Genomic DNA, 23,245 nt, shown 5'->3' with positions numbered 1-23,245 from the left:
AAGTCGTATATTGAGAATGAAGTGAGAGACCAAGTTGCCGTAAACAATGCAAACAAAATCCTAACTTAACAGAAAACAGACAAAGCATCTAGCTCCAACATAATCCATTGTTAAAGAACATGTTTGTAGATATATGTGGATTTAAGAAGCGATGCAGGTTGCCATCTCATTTCTATGACACAGCACTTTTGCATCTGCAGCCATTTCATTTCATTTGATTCCATTTTCTTTCCAGGAGGCCCTTTTGATTTGGTTCAAATGGAAACTCAAAATGGCATGACTAAAGCAGCTTATTTCAGTAGTAGTAATATAGGCATTACTGCAGCACTACAGAGAGAAGCTGGCATCACATCGCTGAGGCAGAGAATATTGAATATGAAATCCTGTCAGGCAAGTCTGACAGGACTCCGTGTTCAGTTTGGAAATCTGTCAGCCAAAAAGTTTTAGCGTGGTGAAACTGGTCGTAAATCAGGAATAACTGATAACTAATAATCATCGAAGAGTGCGGCATTGTGTGTCTGTTCCTCTAGCAAAGTTTGTAGACTAAATAATGACACGCTGACAGCAGGGCTGGCCGATATGGACAAAATGTAATATTCGTAACAAAATACCTCAATATTGATATTGCAACGATAATATTTTGTGACAATCTAAAAACAAAATCGGAATTGATATTTTTGTATTTAATTGTGAGTTTATCGGCTACATTCTTGCCATGTGCCATATCACAATATGAAAGGATATATTGAAAATCATAGATATCTAGTCTCATATCACACAATTGATATATAATATCGATATACATTTCCCTTCCCAGCTCTACATGATTAGTTTGTTCACAATGCAGCTCTCTGGGTTACTTGCACAGCTCTATAATGAGCATAATTTCCCATCCATCACTGTGCATGTGTCTGTTTTGTCCATGTAAACAGTTGAGTGTCCCCAGGCTTATGAAGTGCAGCTGTAGATAACTTCCACCTAGGTTGAACAAGACCCTGGCTAGATGGTTCCATGTGCCTATCTGGTGTGTATACACGTACACACACAGGCAAAGGGAATATTGCAACACTCCCTTGACACATGAATACATCTTTAACATTTATGTACTCACCGAGGACCCCCTGGTAGTCGACTAGGTCAAAGTAGACCACAGCTACAGATGTCCACACGCCGAGCAGAGCCAGCACCATGAACCAGGTGAAGAAGCTTCCTCCTCCAGCTCCACCCTCTGACTTCTTTCCATTCTTATTGGTTACCGGTGGCTTGACGGCATCTGATGAGAAAAAAAAGACAAGAAAAATGTTAATCTTAGTTGTTGTTTTTTTGCCTTTTGTTGCTTGTTCCTTCAATCTTTTGAAAGAGAAAGATAATCCCATTTTCCGTTGCACGACAAAACTCAATTCATCCAAGTTTGTAATACTGAAATGACTGATGTTAAAACTCAGAAGCTTGATGGACTTCAGTAATTGGCAGAAAGTCAAAATCGTAAAATAGCAGTCCATAAGAAAATGTAGAATACTGGTGGCTCATTTGTATTTACATTGCTTCAGACTGTTCCTGTTATCATTTGGTCCTATAGTACAGATTATTATATCCCTGACTTGGCACTGGGTAGAGGCAATGGAGGAGAAATAAGAGAATATATGACTAACAACAACAGAGCAATGGTTGGATGAGTAGTTATTCTGGATGCCGTCGACAAGCATTGTGGGTAGAAATAGTGGCAGAGACTGCATGAACAGGTGTTGGAGATGTCCGCTGCATGGTGTGAGGTCAAAGGCATACACACACAGAATGCACAGCTCAAAATGCTCACACTGTGAGTATTGTATGGTGTACCCATAACGCACACACACACACAGCACATGCCAACTTGAATTAGCAGCAGTAAAAATACTAACATGTCCTGACTCCTGATCTCAGGTTGCTCTTAGAAGTAATAGGTTGACTTCCATTTAAGCATTGTATGTAACAAGTTAATTTACATAAAATGTATTATACATTTAAAGATGACAACAATGACCACCATTGTACATGGTTTGGTTTCACATACTGTATCAAGACTAAAGGTCTACAGGGGCTAATAATAATCAGCCTCGAACCTGACCACATTCCAGTCTGTGAGGCTACAGACGTTAGTCTCCAGGCAAACGCATGAAGCTGTTACACGATGTGCTGAACAACAGCCATGTATATTAATGTGATGATGAGAGAGTGCCAGCTGAGAACAACAAGGCCACAAAAGGATTCCTGCTACAATGCAATCCAATAACGTCACTAAACAAAACAAAATTATATGGGAACACATTTTGCTGTTTGGGAGGGGCTTACAGTACATGTACAGTATGTAGCAACATATTTGTTTTGTAGGCTAATTTCTGATTTAGCCCTATTCTATAGGTTAGGTCTAAATGGGTTAAAACAAATTATAAGCAGAGCCATTATAGTTTAGTCAAATTAGTTTTCTCATCTGACAAGAACGTTAATCAAGGGAGGCTGGAAAAGTCACAGGCTTCCAGAACTGCCGATCCAGGCCAGTTACGACGGCCTCTTCCTCAGTGCCTTGTCCTTCGGTGGTCTAGCTCCAAGATGACAAACTGCTATTCTCACCTTCAGTCGCTGCTGCGATCACCGAGTGGATCTGCGTTATGACAGGAGGGGTGGTAGATTCGACCAGTGTCATTGGATCACCCATCCCTGCCGAGTGAACAACACACTGTCTGGCTTACCAACTGATCCACAAGGACACTGGCTGCACCAGCCAATGGAAAGTCCAGCCTGGTTCCCCCGTCTCTGCGCAATTCTATTTCCTGTGGCCCTCCCTCTGGTCTCTCTACTGTATGTCTGCCAAGATAACCTCTCTCTGTCTGCTACTTCCCACCTTGTCTCATTCTCAGTCTCCCTTTGTAAGCCCGATATGGCACTGGATGTCCAATATGAACTATTTATAGAACTGTTCAGGCAGCTGGCCCTGACACAGAGAGATGTCAACATCAATGGCTTCAGCAGATTCAATTCCCCATTGTATGATCTACACTGTGCAGAGTTCCATTACAAGGAAATGTCCTCTTTTTCCCACAGCACTGGCCAGCAAGCCATTGGAATACAATGCCAAATCAGTGGTGTCAGGCAAGCAAATCAGCGTCGTTAGGCAGTGTCATAAAGGCACAAGGCAGTACGACCACACAACTACACTTGTGCTGGTCTTTGATCGATTCTTTGGCAAAAGTCTAAAACATGTGGGCAACTCTTGGGATTATCTCAATGCTCACTTAACATTACAGTGAACAGCAGGCTGGTGTCATAGAACTCCTACTCATTACAAAAATCGAACCTCTGTTCGAAGTGGAGCTGTGTGTGTGTGTGTGTGTGTGTGTGTGTGTGTGTGTGTGTGTGTGTGTGTGTATTGCAGTTGATGCTCAGGGCAGGCTAGACTCAACAGCACCTCTCTGGTCACCCAGGGTACTACATACAGGCTACATACAGACCCACCCACCCACAAACATACCTACAAACATACCTACACACACGGCCACGTATAGGGAGCTTGTGTTCCACACAGCTCCAAAAAGCTTCCATGTTGCCTCAACACTGCAAAAAACTGAGCTCGGATTATCACAAGTGAACATTACTCAAAGTAGTTACCTTGGCCTTTGTGTCAACATCTTTGCAAAATTGCAAGTTTGCATAGATATTTCTAATGGACAGACAAACATCCATTGTCACAGCCCAGATTTATTGGCTGCTGCCATTCAACTACACTGCACAGCAAAGCAAGCAATGTCAGGCATGTTCATGATCCTCCCTTTAGCCTGTGGCATTACAAGTCCTCTGGTCTGAGGCCTAGTGACACACAGCATGAAAGTGTGAGAGAGGGAGAACATGTGAAGGATTTCATGCCCACCCTACCTCTATCTGTCACAGCCACATAATTGATTAAAGCACATTTTACAGAGGTAAAAGGAGACTCATGACTCATGAAGATGTGAGGTTGTGTCGAAATGTCACCAAGGATTTTCATTTAGACACATAGCCCACACTCAGGCTTGTTATAGAACCACAATAAAACCATTGATTTCAACAGGGCAGAGCTACGAATTGCATGCAAATAAGATTCAAACTTAAATGCAGACAGGTTTTCAGTCCTACATTTGCTATGGGATGTTGTTTACAACGGCAATGTTTGAACTGATGATTAAGTAGGCAGGCCCCACCATTTGAGTTTCTTTTTACTTCTTTTTTGTACAAGACCAAAAAGTGTTGTGGGACTTTTCCGGACTTCTTGCCAATTCTATTCCTGCTTCAAAAAAGCGCATCAGATTTCACATGATGTAGCCTAAAGGCTTCAGATTTGATTTGTTATTATAGAAAAGTACTTTAATGGGCGAGGTAATTCTTTAGAGTGGCAGGTTTATACAAACTTGGCATCATTTATCAGTAATGATAAATGAATTATAAGCATAATTTAACCTTGTATAACAGCCTTATATGCAGGTGAGGGAGAAAAAAGAAAGAGGGATGTTTTTTGATTCTATGCTTTTTATTATTAGAATTAGATTTAACACTCAAAAATGATAATCTTAACAACAAAATTTGATAGTGTTAACCAACAAAGTAACCAACAAAGAATCCTTTAATAATGTATTAAAGGATTCTTTGTTGTCATATAGGTTAAATGGATAAACAGGTTTTAGCAAGTACGTAGTCCTGCGCTGAACAAAATAATTCAAATACATCTGATTTTTCTTCATTCTGTGTTTTAGTTTTTCTTTCGATGTTTCTGTTTGTATAATGGAAAATGTGGACCCTCCTATTTACTTGCATGGTTTATTTGAGATTCAAGATACACAGGAGAATTACCATTTGACTAATCTCTCAAGAACAGTCAAACTGAGCTCCAGTAAAGTGAAAAGGACCTTTTCTTTGACGATGGCTAGCCAGATTGCCATTTGACAAAAAGAATCTATCTGCTCCACTCCAAGAGGATTCCAACTTGTGGTACTATGGAAATATGCATTATCTACAAGCATTATTCTAATCATGCCACGTTCTTCACATTCTCGAGACAACACTGATTACACACAATACCATCACTGAGACCCCTATAGTGTTCCTTAAAACGCCCTACAGAACACAATAGCTTGGCTATAGAGTACACGTGTACAAGTTGATGTGGGTGTGTCATTCTCTCTCATATGCTCAAACTATCAAGTAACTTCCAAGATGCACATGCATTTCTAAGCACTAAAATACAAACACACAGAGACACGTACCGTTTGTTGTACCGTTTGTTTCAACTGTAGGGTCCATGCTTGCTGCACACCAGTTGAATCACTCGCATATAATGTATGTCCTTTTCTCAAAAAATGGTAACTGGAAACTTTTTCAGTTTGTCCCTCCCTCTCCCTGAAGCCTCCCTCTCTCTACCTCTCTCTCTTTCTCTCTTCTGTACACATTGTTCAGTCGCTCTCCCTCTCCTTATATAAGGGCTGCTGCTGTGCCATTTCTTCAGCAGACTCAAAACTCACTACTTGCCCATCTGGATTTGATCACGTGTCGTGCACACACACGCCCACATTTACAGGCTACCTACCCCCCAAAGTCCCCCAAACTATTTTACTTAGTTGTGAATGGACAATGGGCATATTCCACTGACATACAAATAATCCACACACCCAAAAGTTTACCTACTGCTGCAGACCCAAGATGGCTCCTTTTCAAATTGGGGTTGGCGGAATGCTTTGAAAGATGTGTGTTGTGCGCACGACACGCACACACAGCTGTAGGACATTTTTCCTGACAATCCTGACAAACTAGACTCTAGTTACTACTAGTGTCTGCAGCAAGTCTACAGTACACAGCCCCTCTTCTCTCTGCCTGCAAAATACTGAGGGTTCATTTAACTTAAGCTTTTCCAGCACATCAATACAGATGTGAGGAATAGCTGTCATGTTCTCTGCCTGCGTTTAAACTTTGTAGCTACCGAGACAAACAGTGAGAAGGAGAGCGAGAAATACCAGGGTTACCAATGACCTGGAATGCCACTGCAGAGCAGACCATAGCAAATCACCCAAGGCACTCTCAATTCTCCAGGGAACGCCTCTGAACAGAACTACTCTGCTCTCTTTATGCTCTACTCTCCCTCTCTCTGCAGTGCTTTTACACTCCATAGCGCGGTGCTGTACTCTAATCTCTTATTTTCTTTTGTGGTTAAGAAGACCACCAGACGAGTGGCTGCATGTCTTCCGGTTCATCATTTTTCACCCTTCCTACCCATAATGGCTTATGGCCCCACCTGCAATATGGACAACAATACATTTTTTTACTTGTATTCTGCTTTATCAATGCATTTTACTGAATGATGTCTGGAGGAAATCAAATCTAAAAGAAACAATACACAGATGACCTGAATAAGAATTGCATAATCATTTGCAATCCCTTGGATGACTAGAATGACAACATTTGCAGGCCCTTCAGTCGGAAATGTGTGAAATGAATGAAATCACAATACAGAAAGAAAGACATAAGAACTGAGTGATGTTCCCACTTTAGCCCAGTCAATCTGAGGTCTGAGGTGAAATACTAATGGTTCAAGGTTTTTTATGATCCTTAGGGACGGGTCATCCAAAAACATATTAAAAGTTTCCCATTATATTCTTAGTGGATCAAGGAAGGTAAATTGAAAAAAAAAAAAAAAAAAAAAAAAAAAAAAAACACAGGGGGTTCAAGTTTGGGTCCCTTCACTTACTATACAAGAACTCTGAATTTACCTTGATCCACTAAGAATATAATGGGAAACTTTTAACATGTTTTTTTGGATGACCCTAAGGATCATAAAAAAAACTATTGCAATTTCTTTTGGGTTAGGCCCTTTTTTTTTAGCTTAGATTGGCTGGCCTACTTCCCAGCAGAGGCTGCTAGAGTGCTCTGCTCTGGGTGCTCGGCCTAATGTCAATCCACTCCCACAATCCTTCAAATGTGGGAGTTTCTGCAGACTACTACAGATGTCAGCTCAATCTATCTATATGGGAACACTTTACCTCAGACTCATCAGCTCTCAAAATCAAATGTGCCCCCTAAGAATGCTTCTGCAGGCCTTTAGGCTATATGTCAAAGAGATCAGCTGGCAAGGGATTCAATGATGTTGCATCAGGAATATTTTTCTCTGAGTCTGGAGCTACTGTATATCAATATTCTAAATGCCAAAACATGGATCATCTTTTGAGTAAATAGACTGTTCAAACACTGCACAGCCGCAGACACAACCAGTTTGTCAATGAATACTGAACCCTTTATTACTGCTGTGATGGTTGTGGAAAATAGCTGATTCTAGTTGCCCCAGTCCTGGGCCTGGCAGACATTTGGCCCCAACTACTTTTTTTTTTCTTTCTTTCTTTTTACCCCTCTTTAAATCACTTCTGGGGTCATTTTCACATCTACTCTTACTTTTGTGTGGACCACAGACGGCTTTTAAATTGCTCGAACCAATGTTTAGATATTAATTTGACCAGACACACATTAACTCTTACTGGCCCATTGAACTTCAACCTCCAGTTTAGGGATGCACCGAAAGGAAAATTCTTGGCCGAAACCGAATACCGAATATAGGAAAGACTTGGTCGAAAAACGAATAGCTGAATTCTTAATTATATATACTTTTTTCTTTTCTTTTCTTTTTTAACCATTGCTGTCATGGCTGTGCCTCTGTTGCTACATGATTATGGCAAAAAGTATAAGGGTCCATATTGAGTTATTTAAAACATATATGTATTTATTGTGTAGAATTATTTATTTACTATTGTGTAGTAAATTTGTAATAAAAGACAAATTATGTCTCAAAATATTAACATGCCATATAGTTGAATTATTGCATAATAAAGAAATATCAATGTAATTATTTATATATATATATTTTTTTATATCCTATACATTATTCGGTTGTATTCGGTATTCAGTACCGAATATGCGTTTTTTGGCACTATTCGGTGCATCTCTACTCCAGTTAACCATGTTAAGACTCATTGAATACACATTCCTGTGTGTGTATAATTACTTTTTTCTAGCGTTATCATTTAAACTGGAAAAAAGATAAGGAAAGAACATTGAGGGTCTCCTCTTTCATTTGGAGGACAATGTCAATCACTATTAGGATTAGGAATAATGAGTTTTCAATGAGTCTGACATAGTAACATGGAGTTTGAAGTTCTGAATAGATCAAATCAATATTAATTGAACAACAATTGAAAAAGACAATTGTGGGTGCACACAAAAGCCAGAATAGAAGTGAAAATTATCCAAAAGGTTCTCTCTCATTCAGGGGGGGGGGACTCCAACCTAAAATATATCTTATATATCATCATGCGCAGGAAGGTTTCTGTAGGCCAATACAGTACCAGCCCATATTAACGTCAAGCCACGCAAAACCCTATCACTCACACACATGCACAAGCCAATAGGTGTGCAGAAATCGATTGGTGCATCGATTAAAATTATTATTTCGGCCAAAGTAAAAATTGGAATTGTAAATCTAAATTCAACAAATGTATTGAAATGAATTATTCATATTAAAATAAGCAAATCGCACCATGTTGAGCTTAGCTGTCATGATACCTTAAATAATGCATTGACGCCATTTCAGTTGCAGTGAGTGACATTTAAAGGCATGGTATTTAAATTTGCCCTGTGTTTACAATTTACATAATATAAATGTGAAATGCATGTATTGTTTTATTATGAAAGCATGGGGCAAATAATATGCCTTTAAAATAACAATAATGAGTGTTAAATACTAAATAGCTGTACTGTATATTCTGAATAGTCAGAGCATCGCAGCGGAAGTGGTTTACTGGTCCCATTAAAAAAAAATCTCCCATTCATTTTACCCATAGATTTTTACAAAAATATTTATAACAATTATGTTAAGCCTAGAACCAAGCCATCCAGGATTGCAGTGAATCATGACCATAAAACCTTTGATCCTATGTGGAAACATTTTAATATTAAATTATTTGATATACTACATTTAATAACTACCCTTTGTTTAGCGATTTTCAAAATGTTATTTTCATAGAAACAAAGGTTTTATGGTCATGATTAACTGCAATCCTGGATGGCTTGGTTCTAGGCTTAACATAATTGTTATAAATATTTTCGTGAAAGTCTATGAGGAAAATGAACGGGATATTTTTTAGTGGGACCAGTAAACCACGCACACTGCGATGCTCAGGATAAACAAGTGAAATTGGAAGTAATGACACAAAGCAATTAGCAATTGAAACTTGAACACTAGAAAACTGAAGCTGATAAATGGGTACCCTCTTCTGATAGGATGAAATTGGCAATCCACCTCAATAGAGCATCGCAGTTTAAGCCCCGCCCCGCCCTCACTCCAGTGTCGGAAGCGTTTTCCCCATGCATTTCATCCATAGACATTTCATAAAGTATTTATTTAAACGTATTTTAAGCCTCTGACAAAGCCACCCAGGCTTGTGAGGAATCATGACAATAAAAACTATTTTTTGCATGCAACGATTAATTAGAAAGCTGAAAAAAAGGGCAGGGTACAACGCTGTGTACATATTTTTGTCAAAACTGCAGAAACTACACTCCCAGAAAGCATTGCGAATGACATTTATTTCCTGAAATATATCCCATAAATCACGCTCAGTTTAGTTATCCAGGCCAGCATATTGCCCGACGTAGTGATTTTCATCTCTATGGACGCTCTTATTGTCATCTTTAAAATAGTGCATCATATTTGTAAAAGAACTCGCTCACGGAGTTCTGCTGAAGAGCAATAATCTGCCGGGCAGACAGGGGGCAGTAGCTATTTCCGAGGTAACCGCATTTTTAGCAGTATGGGTAATGCTAGCCTGGGACGGCTTCCAATTTCGGGCTTTTGATCCGGTCGGGAGCGGATGGGCTCCTACGTCATTTTGTATTCAAAACGGACTACAGTTTGGCAGGAAACACCAAACCGGAAATAGTTTTAACCCCTACTTGCGCATGCGCTAACTACTTGCGCATGCGCTACTGGGTTGAAACTGTTTCCGGTTTGGTGTTTCCTGCCAAAGTGTAGTCTGTTTTGAATAGAGCATCGCAGTTGAAGCCCCAACCCGTCCTCACTCTGGTGTCGGAAGCGTTTTCCGCATTCATTTCTTCCATAGACATTTCATAAAGTATTTATTTAAACGTTTTTAAGCCTTGGACAAAGCCACCTCGGCTGGAGAGGGATCATGTCAATATTCAAAATTTTTTGAATGCAAAGATTAATTAGAAAGCTGAAAAAAAGGGCAGGGTACAAGACTGTGTACATCATTATTTTAAAATTGCGGAAACTACACTCCCAGAATGCATTGCGAATGTTGTTGTTGTTTCCTGAAATAAAGCCCTTAAATCACGCTCAGTTTAGTTATCCAGGCCAGCATATGGCCTGAAATGTAGTGATTGTCATCTCTGTGGACGCTCTTATCGTCATCCTTAACATAGTGCATCATATTTGTAAAAGAAAGACGATTGCTCACGGAGTTCTGCTGACGTGCAATAATCCGCCGGGAAGACAGGGGGCAGTAGCTACTTCCGCGGTAACCACAAGATACATGAAAGAAGAAGAAGCTAGACCAATCACAGACGTCGATTTCACCGGATGTACATGTTTAGCAGTATGGGAAATGCAGTTCTTCTCCGTTCGATCTTGATTAACACGTGTTTTTACTAAAACTAGAGTGATTGCATACATACTCGGGGGTTCTACAGGAGCATATAGAACCATTTTACAACCACCAGCCTAGTGGTAAGTGTACATTGAATTGCTACGACTTTGTGGCTGATAATGAAAAACGCTATGGTGAAAATGAATGGGTTGTTTACTTCCGACACCGCACTGCGATGCTCTATACAAAATGACGTAGGAGCCCATCCGGTCTAGACCGGATCAAACGACCCGTTTAGTAAACGAAGACCAGGCTTTCCCCCAGCGGAAAGCCTGGTGACGCGAGGTTAGGGTAATGCAGTTCTTCTCCGTGCGATCTTTATTAAAACATGTTTTTACTAAAACTAGAGTGATTGCATTCATACTCGGGAGTTCTACAGGAGCATATAGAACCATTTTACAACCACAAGCCTACTGGTAAGTGTTCATTGAATTGTTACGATTGTATGGCTGATAATGAAATCCCCTCTATGGGGTAAATGAATGGGCAGTTTACTTCCGACACCTCACTGCGATGCTCTACAGAGCTGAATAGACAGGGAGACCCCTAATTATTTAACAAACTATTATAGCAATGATTATTATCACAATATGGATAGAGCTTTAACTTCTTTTTTTTCCCACCAAAACATTTTGATTTTGGCAATTGTCAAAAATTTTAACCATTTTCAAAAACATAGAGAGGGTCTGTTCTCTATAGGACGGTGGTTAAAAACCTAAAGAACAGTAATGGAATAACACATATTCCATTACTACACCCACACTACAACCCTATGTATGTACATTACATACTATGTACATTAACGACCTGAAGATGCATTGTTGCATCTCTGGCAATAGGGTTTAGTTCACCACACACATGCAAACAGGTAGCACAGACTGCAGGACAGGCAAGGCTGTTACCCCTTAGTTCTGTGGACTTCAGCAAGGAGGGAGATGAGGAGGAGGAGGCCTGAAGGAGTCAAATAATAACATGATATGGAAAATAAGAAAGCTTTACTTGACAACTATAAAGCAATCATCCAATTGCAATATGAGCAAATTATAATATAGCATAAGCATACACAATGATAACACTGACAAATGAAACATTGTGGATGGATTCATGGTCATTCATGGAAACATTATGACAACTAGATAACTTTGCTGGTTATAGCCATTAATATCGGCATTAAAAAAACATGACAGAGCCATCCAAAATCATTACTAGAAGTGGATTATGGATAGTGTAGACAGAGGCAAATACTAAACATTCTGGTGACATTCAAGAGAAAGGGCTACATGTCTGTACATGACTGTACCACACGCTGTTTACATTTCTGACTAAGAATTCAATCAATAAAAAAAACACTGGAAGGAATACCAATCCCAAAGACTTCCCATTGCCAACACCTTATCGGTATCAGTAATGATGAACTGTACACAGTTAAGTCAAGAGTGTCTGTTCATTTAACTCCGAGTACTTAACTCACACTCATTACTACTCAATTATGTGACTGAATCACACACAAAAAGCTTCCACACCAAATAGCTTCTAAACTTCCAATGATGTGTGTAGAACAACTATTGTGCAATTCAGTGTGCTTGAATTACTTGCCAACAACCCCCCCATGACTGTGCCAAAATAAATATTTGATAAGCAACCACCCAATCTAAGTCAAATAATATACAGACAAGGCAAGGAAGACAACACAATGACAATACAAAGACTTAATGGAATTATGGACTGACACTTTGGCAATAGAGATCTTTGAACAACATACTGTCTAGACTATGGCAATTTTGAGATCTTTGAACAACATACTGTCTAGACTGCTAAGAATAATTATGTATACAATAATGGTGCCTTTAAGATAGTACATAATATGGCCTTTGACATGCCCATTTCCATGTTACTTTAACTAGATACTATCTAATACAACAGAAATAATATGGAAATAATGGCAACAACCATGGCAAGGTCAGGCCCACTGAGTTGTAGATAACATGCATTCAGGTCAAAGGTCCATCTGGTTTACAGGAAAACGTTAACACTCAAGTCTGATATCTTGATTATTGTCATGGCCTGCAAAATAACTACATTGACTATTTTTTTTTTACAAAACAGTGCTCTCTTTAAGCCATGATGAATGATTGTAAATCAAGACAAACGCTTTGGCCTCTCAAAGTCTCAATCAATGTAGGCTACATGCTGTTTGAGGAATAGAAAGACATGGTAGCTTTCTCAAATGTAATGGCATGGCTTTGCAATACTTTAAAACCACTCTTCACTTTGAGTTAGTGATAAAGCTGCCTGCACTGTGAACATCCATTCTTTCACTGCTCTCATCTTCTTAACCCCTACACTGCAGTGTAAACCTAACCCTGGTGGTATCTCTTATTTCTGTGTAACTTGCCTGACTGCCTGTAGCCACAAAGACAATAACATAGACCTGTGGTACAGTGGTGGGTAATAATGTTACACACATACACAGGCACAATGTCGCTCAATATGTTCATGCAGAGAGAACAACAGAAAAGAATGAAGTGAAAGAGTAATAATGACACAAGTGCGTGAAGGGGGGTTGCACGCAGCAACAGCACTGAAGGCCTTCCATAGGCTACGTAGGGGGCGGGGTCATGGAAGTGAAAAGTACAATAAGAGCTGAACATTTTGTTCCCTAAGCCTTTCCTACTGTGAAACCACCGTGTGATCTGCCAAAAGACGCTCAAAAACATAACTCGAGTTAATAACGCAATCAATAACGTCAAAGAAAGAACCCTGTGGCTTTGATGTTAAACGAGATGTATATCGGTGGCTAGTTCCGAGTGCGCTCCCAAAATGTTGGAGCGGTGACTCGGATCCACGTGCGCAGCAAAAGCCTACTTCACACTACTGTTTCATGTTCAATAGCCAATGTCGACATAGATGGAATCGAGAAGTAATTTATAACACCAGACAATTAGCTTTTCAAAGTAAGAACAATGACCACTATTAGAAGTCCCCCGGCCAGCATGCTAACATAATGCATAGTGTACACAAGGAAGGGGGAGGGGTAGTTTTGTACCGCTGTGTGCATAGAACACACAGTACCCGACGTGCTAGCATCAAACCTACCCATCCTAGTGGTCCTACCCCTTCAACACTTATTTACTATCAACATTATATAGCCTAGAACTGGGCTGTGACTATGCATAGCCAGTTAGCCACGTGTCACTGTAGTTTGGGGGGGTGGAGTGAGTGGGGAGACTAGAAGTTTAGGGGTGACGTTTACATATGCACTACAGAAAACCAACCGTGATGATGTGTGCCAGTGGAGTCCAGCACAATGCAACACATGAACGATCATAAAACACAATCATGATACATCGATCATCCTAAAATAAATGAGTGCTTATTTAAATATAAATAAAAGTTCCACAAACAAAAAACGTTGGTCTTTGGTTGGTGACGTCAGTGTATTCTAGCCTACAAAGCTAAAGTTCACAGTGCAGTCTAGCTAGCTGGCATTCAGCTCATCGTCTACTACGATCACCAATCAATCATTATCATCATTATTATACAAAATACACGGCCAACTAAGTGAGCGGGGGTCCCTGGGTGAAAGAAACCCCCAGGAGCCACGTATATCCCCCCCTCTCCCCTCTGACTCTCTCACAATGACACGTGAGCATTTGGAAAAGTGACTAGGCTAAAGAGTAGTAGCGGGAGGGGTGGAGGGGGGTAGTAGCGTGCATGTCCCAAGGCGAGAGATGGATCCTTGATCCACAGTACACACACTCAGCCTTGATGTCTGCGTCAGCGCAAAACGCTCACACAACCTCGACTGATAATCGTCTCCATATAGCAGGATAAGCTAAGCTGCAGGCCTTACAATTAACACTGGTTGGTGCTGTCTGTCTGTGGCTGTGCTGCCCTCCGGCGCTTCACGGGGCCAAGAGCCCGACAGTAAACCGGTCCAACAAGCCGGTGCCCGTGCGCTCCGGGGCCCCGGTGTCGCCAGGGGCAACCCGGACACTTTGTATGCAACCAAGCGCGCGTAACAACAGAGACAAGTGTAAACACGTAAATGCCCCCCAATGACAGTCGAGTGTTTAACACAGACAGCTACTAAGGGCACAAAGAAACCATGGCCGTGTGCCTGGAAATGTTCAACAAATAACACTAATAAATAACAAACTAACTTTAACGCTTTGCAAGCGCAGCGAAATATAGTCAACAATATAGTGTCGTTATGCAACGTGAGGAACAGTGGGAAGTGGCGCCGAACAGGAACCAAGATTGGTGGTTAAATGTCCGCATGCTTTGTAAACACAGCATCTCTAGTCTAAAGTAAGGATTTCGAATGCCTATGTAGTCTAGACTATGCAGAACATGTAAACATCATTCTATAAAGCTAAGTAACGCTCGGGCCTGTTAGGGGGGGTTGAATGAAATAACAGCAGCTTGACGCTCGATTAACTTTGAAAAGGCCTTCGCTGAATGGAGGTTGCAGTGCATCTGCCGGGGACAATAACAAAAGAAACGACGCACCTTTGGCTTTTACGTGGGTTCTTGGGTTTTTCCTCGGAGCCATGCTGAGTCTCGGCGGTGCTGTAGTGTGTATGGAGCCTGTGAGGAGCGTAGAAAGGGAAATGTTCCGACCTGGAACCAGTATTTCTAGCAGTACGAAGGCGGTCCGGTTGGTACAAATCAAAATCTCCCCTCCTGCCTCATAAAAGCCAAGTCCATAGCAACTCTGTCCGGTTTTTGGTTGGCAGCGCTCCCCGCCAATGGCTGGCCTGCTGCGCAAAAGTGGGCGGAGAGACGAGAATCCAGCACCAATAGGATTGGAGATCTCACTGGCTTATTCAATCGTGTGGATAGCCTTGGGTTTAGACCCGCCCCTCCAGGCCACGCCCCTCGCCCTCTGGAACGTGGCAAAGATGGTAGATTCACGCTCACTGCCAGCGCTATCGCGTTGATACGTTTTCTACAAGATAACGCCAGAACTTTGAACATGTTTTATATTATATTATAGCAAAAGTTAATTCAACAATAAACCCCCGACTGGTGAACCTATGACTGAACCTAATATGCATTGCAGGTCAGTCATTGGGAGTCATAGGATGAGGTTTGCAATACTTTGCAGCTTGGCCATGGACAGATACAGATAGTGACGACTCTAGCATCGCGAGACGTGGGATGTTTATTGGTTTATTGGAGAAAGGACAGCGCTTGAATGTATTGCATAACAACAGTCAGTAATCTCAGACTCGCTTTTGCCTTTTTAACCCGCATATTTCTCCCAAAAGCACTTTGCATTTGTTCATCACGGTGCTACTGCTAAAGGTGTGTGTGCGATGCATAGTTTGTTTCACTATCTTCTTATATTGTGGTGAATCCACGTAAATAATGTATCATATCCTTCAGACAAGTATCGCCCTCCTCTTCAAGCATTGTCTCGATCTTCCGGATATACGCATGCGCATGATCAAAGAGTCAAAGACAAAAGACTATTTTTTATTTTTTATATAATATACTATACTATTACTATACTACTAATTATACTTATATATATATATATATATATATATATATATATATATATATATATATATATATATATATGAATCAATACAAATATGCTATGGCTGTATTTCTAGAAGAAGAGATGAAAGTCTTCTTCACTAACATATTTTGGAGCAGGGCTTTAACACATGGTTATTAAACTGCCACTCCCCCACCCCCCAAGAATGATCAGCCCTCTACCCTGAGTAGTGTTGCTTCTGTAGGGCCACATCATCCTTACCATGGATGATGTTTACCCCCAATTCTGACGTAGCCTACACATGATGGACAAAATGTGATTTGTCTTGGACATTACACAGAACCAACATTTTACATCATAAAGGCCCATTCCCACTGGGCCAGATAACAGATAAAAAATCTCTTTCTCCAGATATTTTTCCATTCAAAGTGGATGGTAGATACAGATAAAAAAAATATCAGCCACAGATATTTGCCACAGATACTTTTATATGTGGCAAAGATTTTTTTTAATCTGTTATCTGGCCCAGTGGGAATGGGCCTTAACTCTGGATTTTTATTGGTTTTTAGCTTTATTTTATTATTAATATTTTTTTTTGGGGGGGGGGGGGGGGTGAAGAAAAAATATATATATTTTAATGATTGATTTTCACCCTATAGGCTGAAAATGCTTGAACTCCCTGAGCTGAACTGAAACCAGCTGGTCAATGATTTAGGGTTAATGGGGGTGTCAAAGTCATTCATTCTCAAATGTATTTTCACACCAGTCTGCATTTGCAAGTGATTTCCTGACAAGCTTGCCATCCAGGGGTTCTACTGACCAGGTGATTCTGCGGGTAAACCTGCTGACACTTGCTCCATCTATGATCATTTCATCTCCCCTACCCCACTAGTCAGGGAATTTTAATAAAACCCTGGGAATAAATTCCTTACCAAACAATTTCTACACCAATGTGTTCGTAAAGGTGTACAGTTTACAGTTTACAGTTTAGGCATTTAGCAGACGCTTTTAATCCAAAGCGACTTACAATAAGCAGATACAACATCACAATAATAAACAAGATAATAGGTCAGTGCATTAACAGCAATATAACAATGTAAATGGATATCTATCTAGAGAAAACACAATATAATCAAAGTTCTAAAGAAACCTAAAAAACAAAAACAAACGCTGACTAGCTTCATGTATGTATGGTGTCTAGTAACATATCTAACAAAGATTGAAATTCAACATCCCTTTTTTGGAAAAAAATCACTCCCAAAAATATAGTAGCGTGTTAGGGGTCTAACTAGGTCTTTTTAATTATTCTGAATCCATTGCAAGCATTTGTTTTGCACGAAAAACATTCATTGGGCCAAAATCAGACGCAAAAAAAACGCTGGTTTAGTGATGAGTCATCACTTTTCACAAGGTGTATGGGGTCCATTTTTGGCCCAAGGAATGTTTTTCGTGCAAAACAAATGCTTGCAATGGATTCAGAATAATTAAAAACACCTAGTTAGACCCCTCACATCCCACTTAAAGCATATTTTTGGGAGTAATTTTTTCCCTTATAGTGTAGTAAATGAATGAGACCCAGAATTAGCTGTCAAACATGTTGCTAGGGATGATGAATTTCAATCTTTGTTAGATATGTTACTAGACACCTTTACAAACACATTGGTGAAGAAATTGTTTGGTAAGGAATTTATTCCCAGATTTGACAGGTATTCTGCTAATTTTCCCTGACTATACCTACCTCCCACCAAACACAAAATGCATGGATGATGAGCTGTTAATGATTACACTGACAACTGAACAGATATAAAGTCAACCTGTCCTCAAGAGAAGCAACCCAAACAATATCTACGTGTGATATGAAAAATAAATGTTTGTTCCCGGGCCTTATATATAAATAATAAAAAAAAGGCTCCTCACATGTGCCTCCAAGTAGTTTTTTGGGGGGTATAGCGCTGGGATAGAATGTGAGGAACTCTTTTAAACAACGGTGGGAACAAATTGTACCATATAGCTGTAGCATGTTAAAGTAAGCCTTGTGAAACCTGCCCTGAGGTAAAGGCCTTATCTATTAGGGCCTCAGTGCATGGAAACCTGACATATGTGCAGGGTGTGCTTACTGTGCTACATGTTACAAGGTCATGCAGCACCACCACTGGTTGGGGGGAGGACCCAGAGATAAAGATCAATGGTGAGGTGATTCAATATCCATATTGTGCAGACAGTTCCACTCTCCGGCCCTTTCACAATCACACACAGAGAGACAGACACTACCCGAGTGACTGTCACAGGGCAGCATTTGCAAACATTTGGCGCTCTTCTTATATAAACACATCCCATACTCAGACAATAGAGCTGCAGGCTCTCTCTCTCTCTCTCTCTCTCTCTGTGTGTGTGTGTGTGTGTGTGTGTGTGTGTGTGTGTGTGTGTGTGTGTGTGTGTGTGTGTGTGTGTGTGTGTGTGTGTGTGTGTGTGTGTGTGTGTGTGTGTGCGTGTGTGTGTGTGTGTGTGTGAGTGCGTGTGTGCGTGCATTTGTGTGTGTGTGGGAGTGAGAGAGAGAGAGATAGCTGGGGGTATGGACAGTAGTACGCACATACTGTATGTATGGTTGGATGATTGAGATGACAACATGATCCAAGACAAACAAGACTTTGAATTGACTTAATCCCCCTAGCTGTTAGAGTGTGTGTGTGTGTGTGTGTGTGTGTGTGTGTGTGTGTGTGTGTGTGTGTGTGTGTGTGAGAGAGAGAGAGAGAGAGAGAGAGAGAGAGAGAGAGAGAGAGAGAGAGAGAGAGAGAGAGAGAGAGAGAGAGAGAGAGAGAGAGAGAGAGAGAGAGAGAGAGAGACAGACAGACAGACAGACAGACACACACAGAGACAGACAGACAGACAGACAGACAGACAGACAGACAGACAGACAGACAGACAGACAGACATGCCACTAAAAGACAGGGCCACAAAAAGCAATGATCTAATCATTTGGATGGAATGTGGTGGGTTCTCATCATACATTTTAATGGCTGATGATGTGTGCCCACAAAAAACTATACTGAGATTATATGTCTCCCTCTGCTGGTTATGACAGGCACGATTACTGCTGCAGCCAGGTACAGAACTTTGGTATCAAAGGGAAGTGAACAAGTGAACCAAAACCATGCCAACCATCATTGGGGCTCAACCATTCAGACCAGGACTGTTCTCTTGGTGTAGGCTACACACATGCACGCACTCACCCAGGCACCCTTTTATGACAAGTTTCTGTTAATTTTCTTCCCCCACCTCTGGACTATCACATTTGCATTTGTCTTTGTAATGAGGGGTTTGTGCACTGCAATACTATAATCATTATGTAGTTTATGGACTGTTCTCGCTGACACAGTCTCTCATGATGTCCTACACTGACATTCTCAGTCACCTGAGGAAGCAGTTTTTCCTTATTAATGCACAATTAATGCTCATTCAGTTTTCAACCCTCATGTCTTTCCCATAGATCTAAATAGTTATGCACTTTTCCTACTGAAACACCAGCCACTTAATTGGGCTGTCTGTGTGGCTGAAGCTCCTGCCAAATTAATACAACATCGAGGTCAACTGGGCCTGCTCAGCAATTCTTTACTATTTTTTTAAGCTACATGTCAGATGTTAATTTCTTAATTGTGTCATGCTCATGCAGTTCACAGATGCTTTCCATACGATTCTCCACTCATTGATAAAGGTTTTTGTTTATGTCACCCTTTTGTATGAATTTAGCAATGCATAAGTCTCTCCCTAATTTTGAGACAATCTAGGGTGCTAACTGCTGCATTCAGAATGATGTTGTTCTTTAATTCAACCACAAGGTGTCGCCTAAGTAATATCTGGTGCTAAACATTGCTTTGTAGCCGGTTTGCTGGCTATTGATTGATTGAAGAGTTTATTGCAGTTTGCAATAGAAAAGAGTACAGTTTCATGAGTCATGACAGCACAAACCACTGGTACAAGGTCAATTAAAAGGAGATCCTAGTAAACTTTACGGCTTATTTACACAGGAACCACTTTATGTCATATAACATTGAAAGACAGACAGATAAAACGGATAAAAGTACTTTGCATAGGATAACATCAACTACAAAAGCAGAAAAGAAAATAATAAAAAACAGGCCGATAAACAAATCTGAAAGATCTGTTTCGTTTAATGACTATAGAGAAGCTTGACCAAAGAAAAGGGACAGAAAAAGTCCATTGAACTCAGAAGACTTTTGGGGTTACAGAAGAGGTTACAGAAAACATCCACTGAACTCAATGCTTTTAGGGTTACAGAAAAGTTCACAGAAAAAAGGATTACTCTAGTTGAAATAAAGCTGGACAAGAACATAGTCTGTTTCTACAGCAAACACACTAACTAATGATCACTGTCAGAAAACCTTACACCAAGCTGGCCATCTTAAGTATCAAATCAAATAGTCAAATAAAGTAAAGTATAATCTGAACGTTGTTTAACCTCTCTGAACGTTCAATTCAGTGTTTTTTTTGTTTTTTTTCTTACACATGCTACTGTTACTACTATTGTCTAGCATTCCGCCACCAGAGCTCCATTGTAACTTGAATTGACCCTGAAGCTGGCCTGCAAGAGTGCAGATGAGCCAACAAGTCTGATCCCAAGACTGGATGGATCTCAAACGCAGACACTTTTCCACCGAAGCTAGGAGACTCCATAACACGAGCCCTCCACACCCTGGATGGATCCTTGACCACTGGAACAAACATTAGTCCAAGTCAACATCTACGTTGAGGAAGTTCATTAACTCTCCTTCAACCAATCCTCCTGGGTGCGACTTACCAAGAAATGCCAGGGTCAATCTCAACATACTTCGCTCTGGAGTTGCTAAGACCGAACACTATCTGCATATGATTGGAGTGTCTGCCACTGACCTCTGTGAATGCGGAATACCCCAGACTGTTGAACACATCATTGACGAATGCCCAATCTTCAAATCACCACATGGAGACAGTGACATAGGTTGACCCTATACTGGATATGGAAATGGTCTGTGCATCAGTGTGGAAATGACCGAATTTATTTTTGAAGTGGCAGACTCTAGACTAGATGGCACTGGAGGATAGGATAACATTTGTAATAGAAACCAGTATTTCCAATTTCTGCGGAAAGCCCGGTGACACAAGGTTACCATAGACAAGATGAGTCGCATGCACAAACCTTTGTGGTAGGTAGAGCAAGAGGAAGCACTAAGTGAAATGTGTTCACGTCATTTTGTTTTCAACATGCATGTTTGCACAAGACTGTTGTTTTTTGTTCCTGAGTGCTGTTGCTACATTATCACAAGAATGTGATAATGTTACTCATCTTGAGTTGGTTGTAAGATTCAGATATCACGGAATACACAGGAGTAGGATATTGAATTCTGTAAGAACACCTGAGTGCACGTAATTTACGGTCCTTACAGAGGAAAAAAGGCTGTTGTGGAGATTTCTTGAATATAAACTTGAGTGTTCAACACAGCGTTCCCACCGAACGCTTGTTCATTGTTTTATGACTATCAATCTTTTTTTTTCTCTATAATTTTTATCCCACGATTTTGTAACCCATTTTCCAGTAGGAGCGAGATCATTTAGCGACCTACAACCGGGTCGCGACGTGGTCGGTAGTTTTCAGCGACCGGGTCGCTAAATGGAGCGACCGGGTTGCTAAATCACCGACCGCTCCGCTAAATCGACCGACCCGGTCGCTAAATCTACCGACCTGCCTGCAGTTTTAGGTCGGAGCGACCCGGTCGGAAGATTTTGCGCCCCAGTCGGTCGATTTAGCGACCCGGTCGCTCGCTTTAGCGACGCGGTCGGTGATTTAGCGACGCGGTCGGTGATTTAGCGACCCGGTCGGGAGGTTGCGTGGCAGGTTAGCCTAACTGAGGTAACGGTCGGGAGGTTGCGTGGCAGGTTAGCCTAACTGAGGTAAGGTTACTGAGGTTAGGTTTAGGGTTAGGGTTAGGGTTAGGGTTAGTAGGTCGGTGGAAGCGACCACCGGTCGGTGGATTTACCTACCCGGTCGCTGGATTAGCGTCCCAGTCGGTGGAATTAGCGTCCCGGTCGATGGAATTAGCGTCCCAGTCGGTCGATTTAGCGACCCGGTCGCTCGCTTTAGTGCCGCGGTCGGTGATTTAGCAACCCGGTCGCTCCATTTAGCGACCCGGTCGCTCGCTTTAGTGCCGCGGTCGGTGATTTAGCGACCCGGTCGCTCCATTTAGCGACCCGGTCGCTCGATTTTGCGACCCGGTCGCTGAAAACTACCGACCACGTCGCGACCCGGTTGTAGGTCGCTAAATGATCTCGCCCTCTCTCCCATTTTCATCCAGTGCCAATTATCAAATGTAATCCTGGGTGCTACACTCCCTCCGTCAACATGGGGAGAGCAACGGACTGACCTCATGCTTCCTTCCTTCTATGCATATATAGACCAAGCCGCATCTTTTCACCTGACAGGGGAGAGATTCCCCAGCTGGACATAGAGCATGGAAGGAACACTTTATTCCAACCAGTTCCTTTCCTCTCCATCATCAGACGGTGCCCCGTGCTGGGTTTTTCACTTTACTATTAACGCATTTCATATTACCACCTTTATGTTTCCTAAACACACTTGACCACATTAGGATCTTATAAATCAGACCTGGGCATTGTGTGGCCCAGGGGGCCATATGCGGCCCCTTGATTCACTCTGACCGGCCCTTGTAGGGTTAATGGCAAATTACAAAATAAAAACATTTTCTAATTTTACCTCATGCATTGACTCAAGCTGCATTTCTATTATTTTGAAGTCTTTTATTCACGTACATATGGACGCAATGCGTACATCAGCATGTGTGCGTGATCATTGGATGTTGTCTCAATAACAAGCAGGTGGTCAGACTGGTCACACTTCAAGACGACCTGCCTTAACTTACCCATCAAAAATGGCTAAAGTGGCTAAAAAAAAAGAAAAGTCGATACCGAATGCCTGCTTTTCAACAAAAAATGGGCTGCTAAGTATTTATTT

General features: G+C 41.2%; 1 protein-coding gene across 3 annotated transcripts in view; it reads right to left on the bottom strand.

The window, feature by feature from the left end:
* The window catches only part of asph (aspartate beta-hydroxylase), a 44,717-nt gene extending 29,339 nt beyond the window's left edge, over positions 1-15,378 (bottom strand). For all 3 annotated transcript variants that reach the window (XM_080726832.1, XM_080726833.1, XM_080726834.1), the window contains exons 1-2: positions 15,225-15,378; positions 1,112-1,273 (exon numbers count right to left, since the gene is read on the bottom strand). In XM_080726832.1, coding sequence (XP_080582958.1) covers positions 1,112-1,273; positions 15,225-15,267 — 205 coding nt within the window. In that variant the 5' untranslated portion in view covers positions 15,268-15,378. The remainder of the gene's footprint in view (positions 1-1,111; positions 1,274-15,224) is intronic.
* Between the last annotated feature and the right edge of the window lie 7,867 nt (positions 15,379-23,245).

Source organism: Nannobrachium achirus, assembly GCF_963921795.1.
Source record: "Nannobrachium achirus genome assembly, chromosome: 5".
Classification (NCBI taxonomy): domain Eukaryota; kingdom Metazoa; phylum Chordata; class Actinopteri; order Myctophiformes; family Myctophidae; genus Nannobrachium; species Nannobrachium achirus.
The sequence above is the reverse complement of the archived record's forward strand: the minus strand, read 5'-3'. Positions and strand labels throughout refer to the sequence as shown.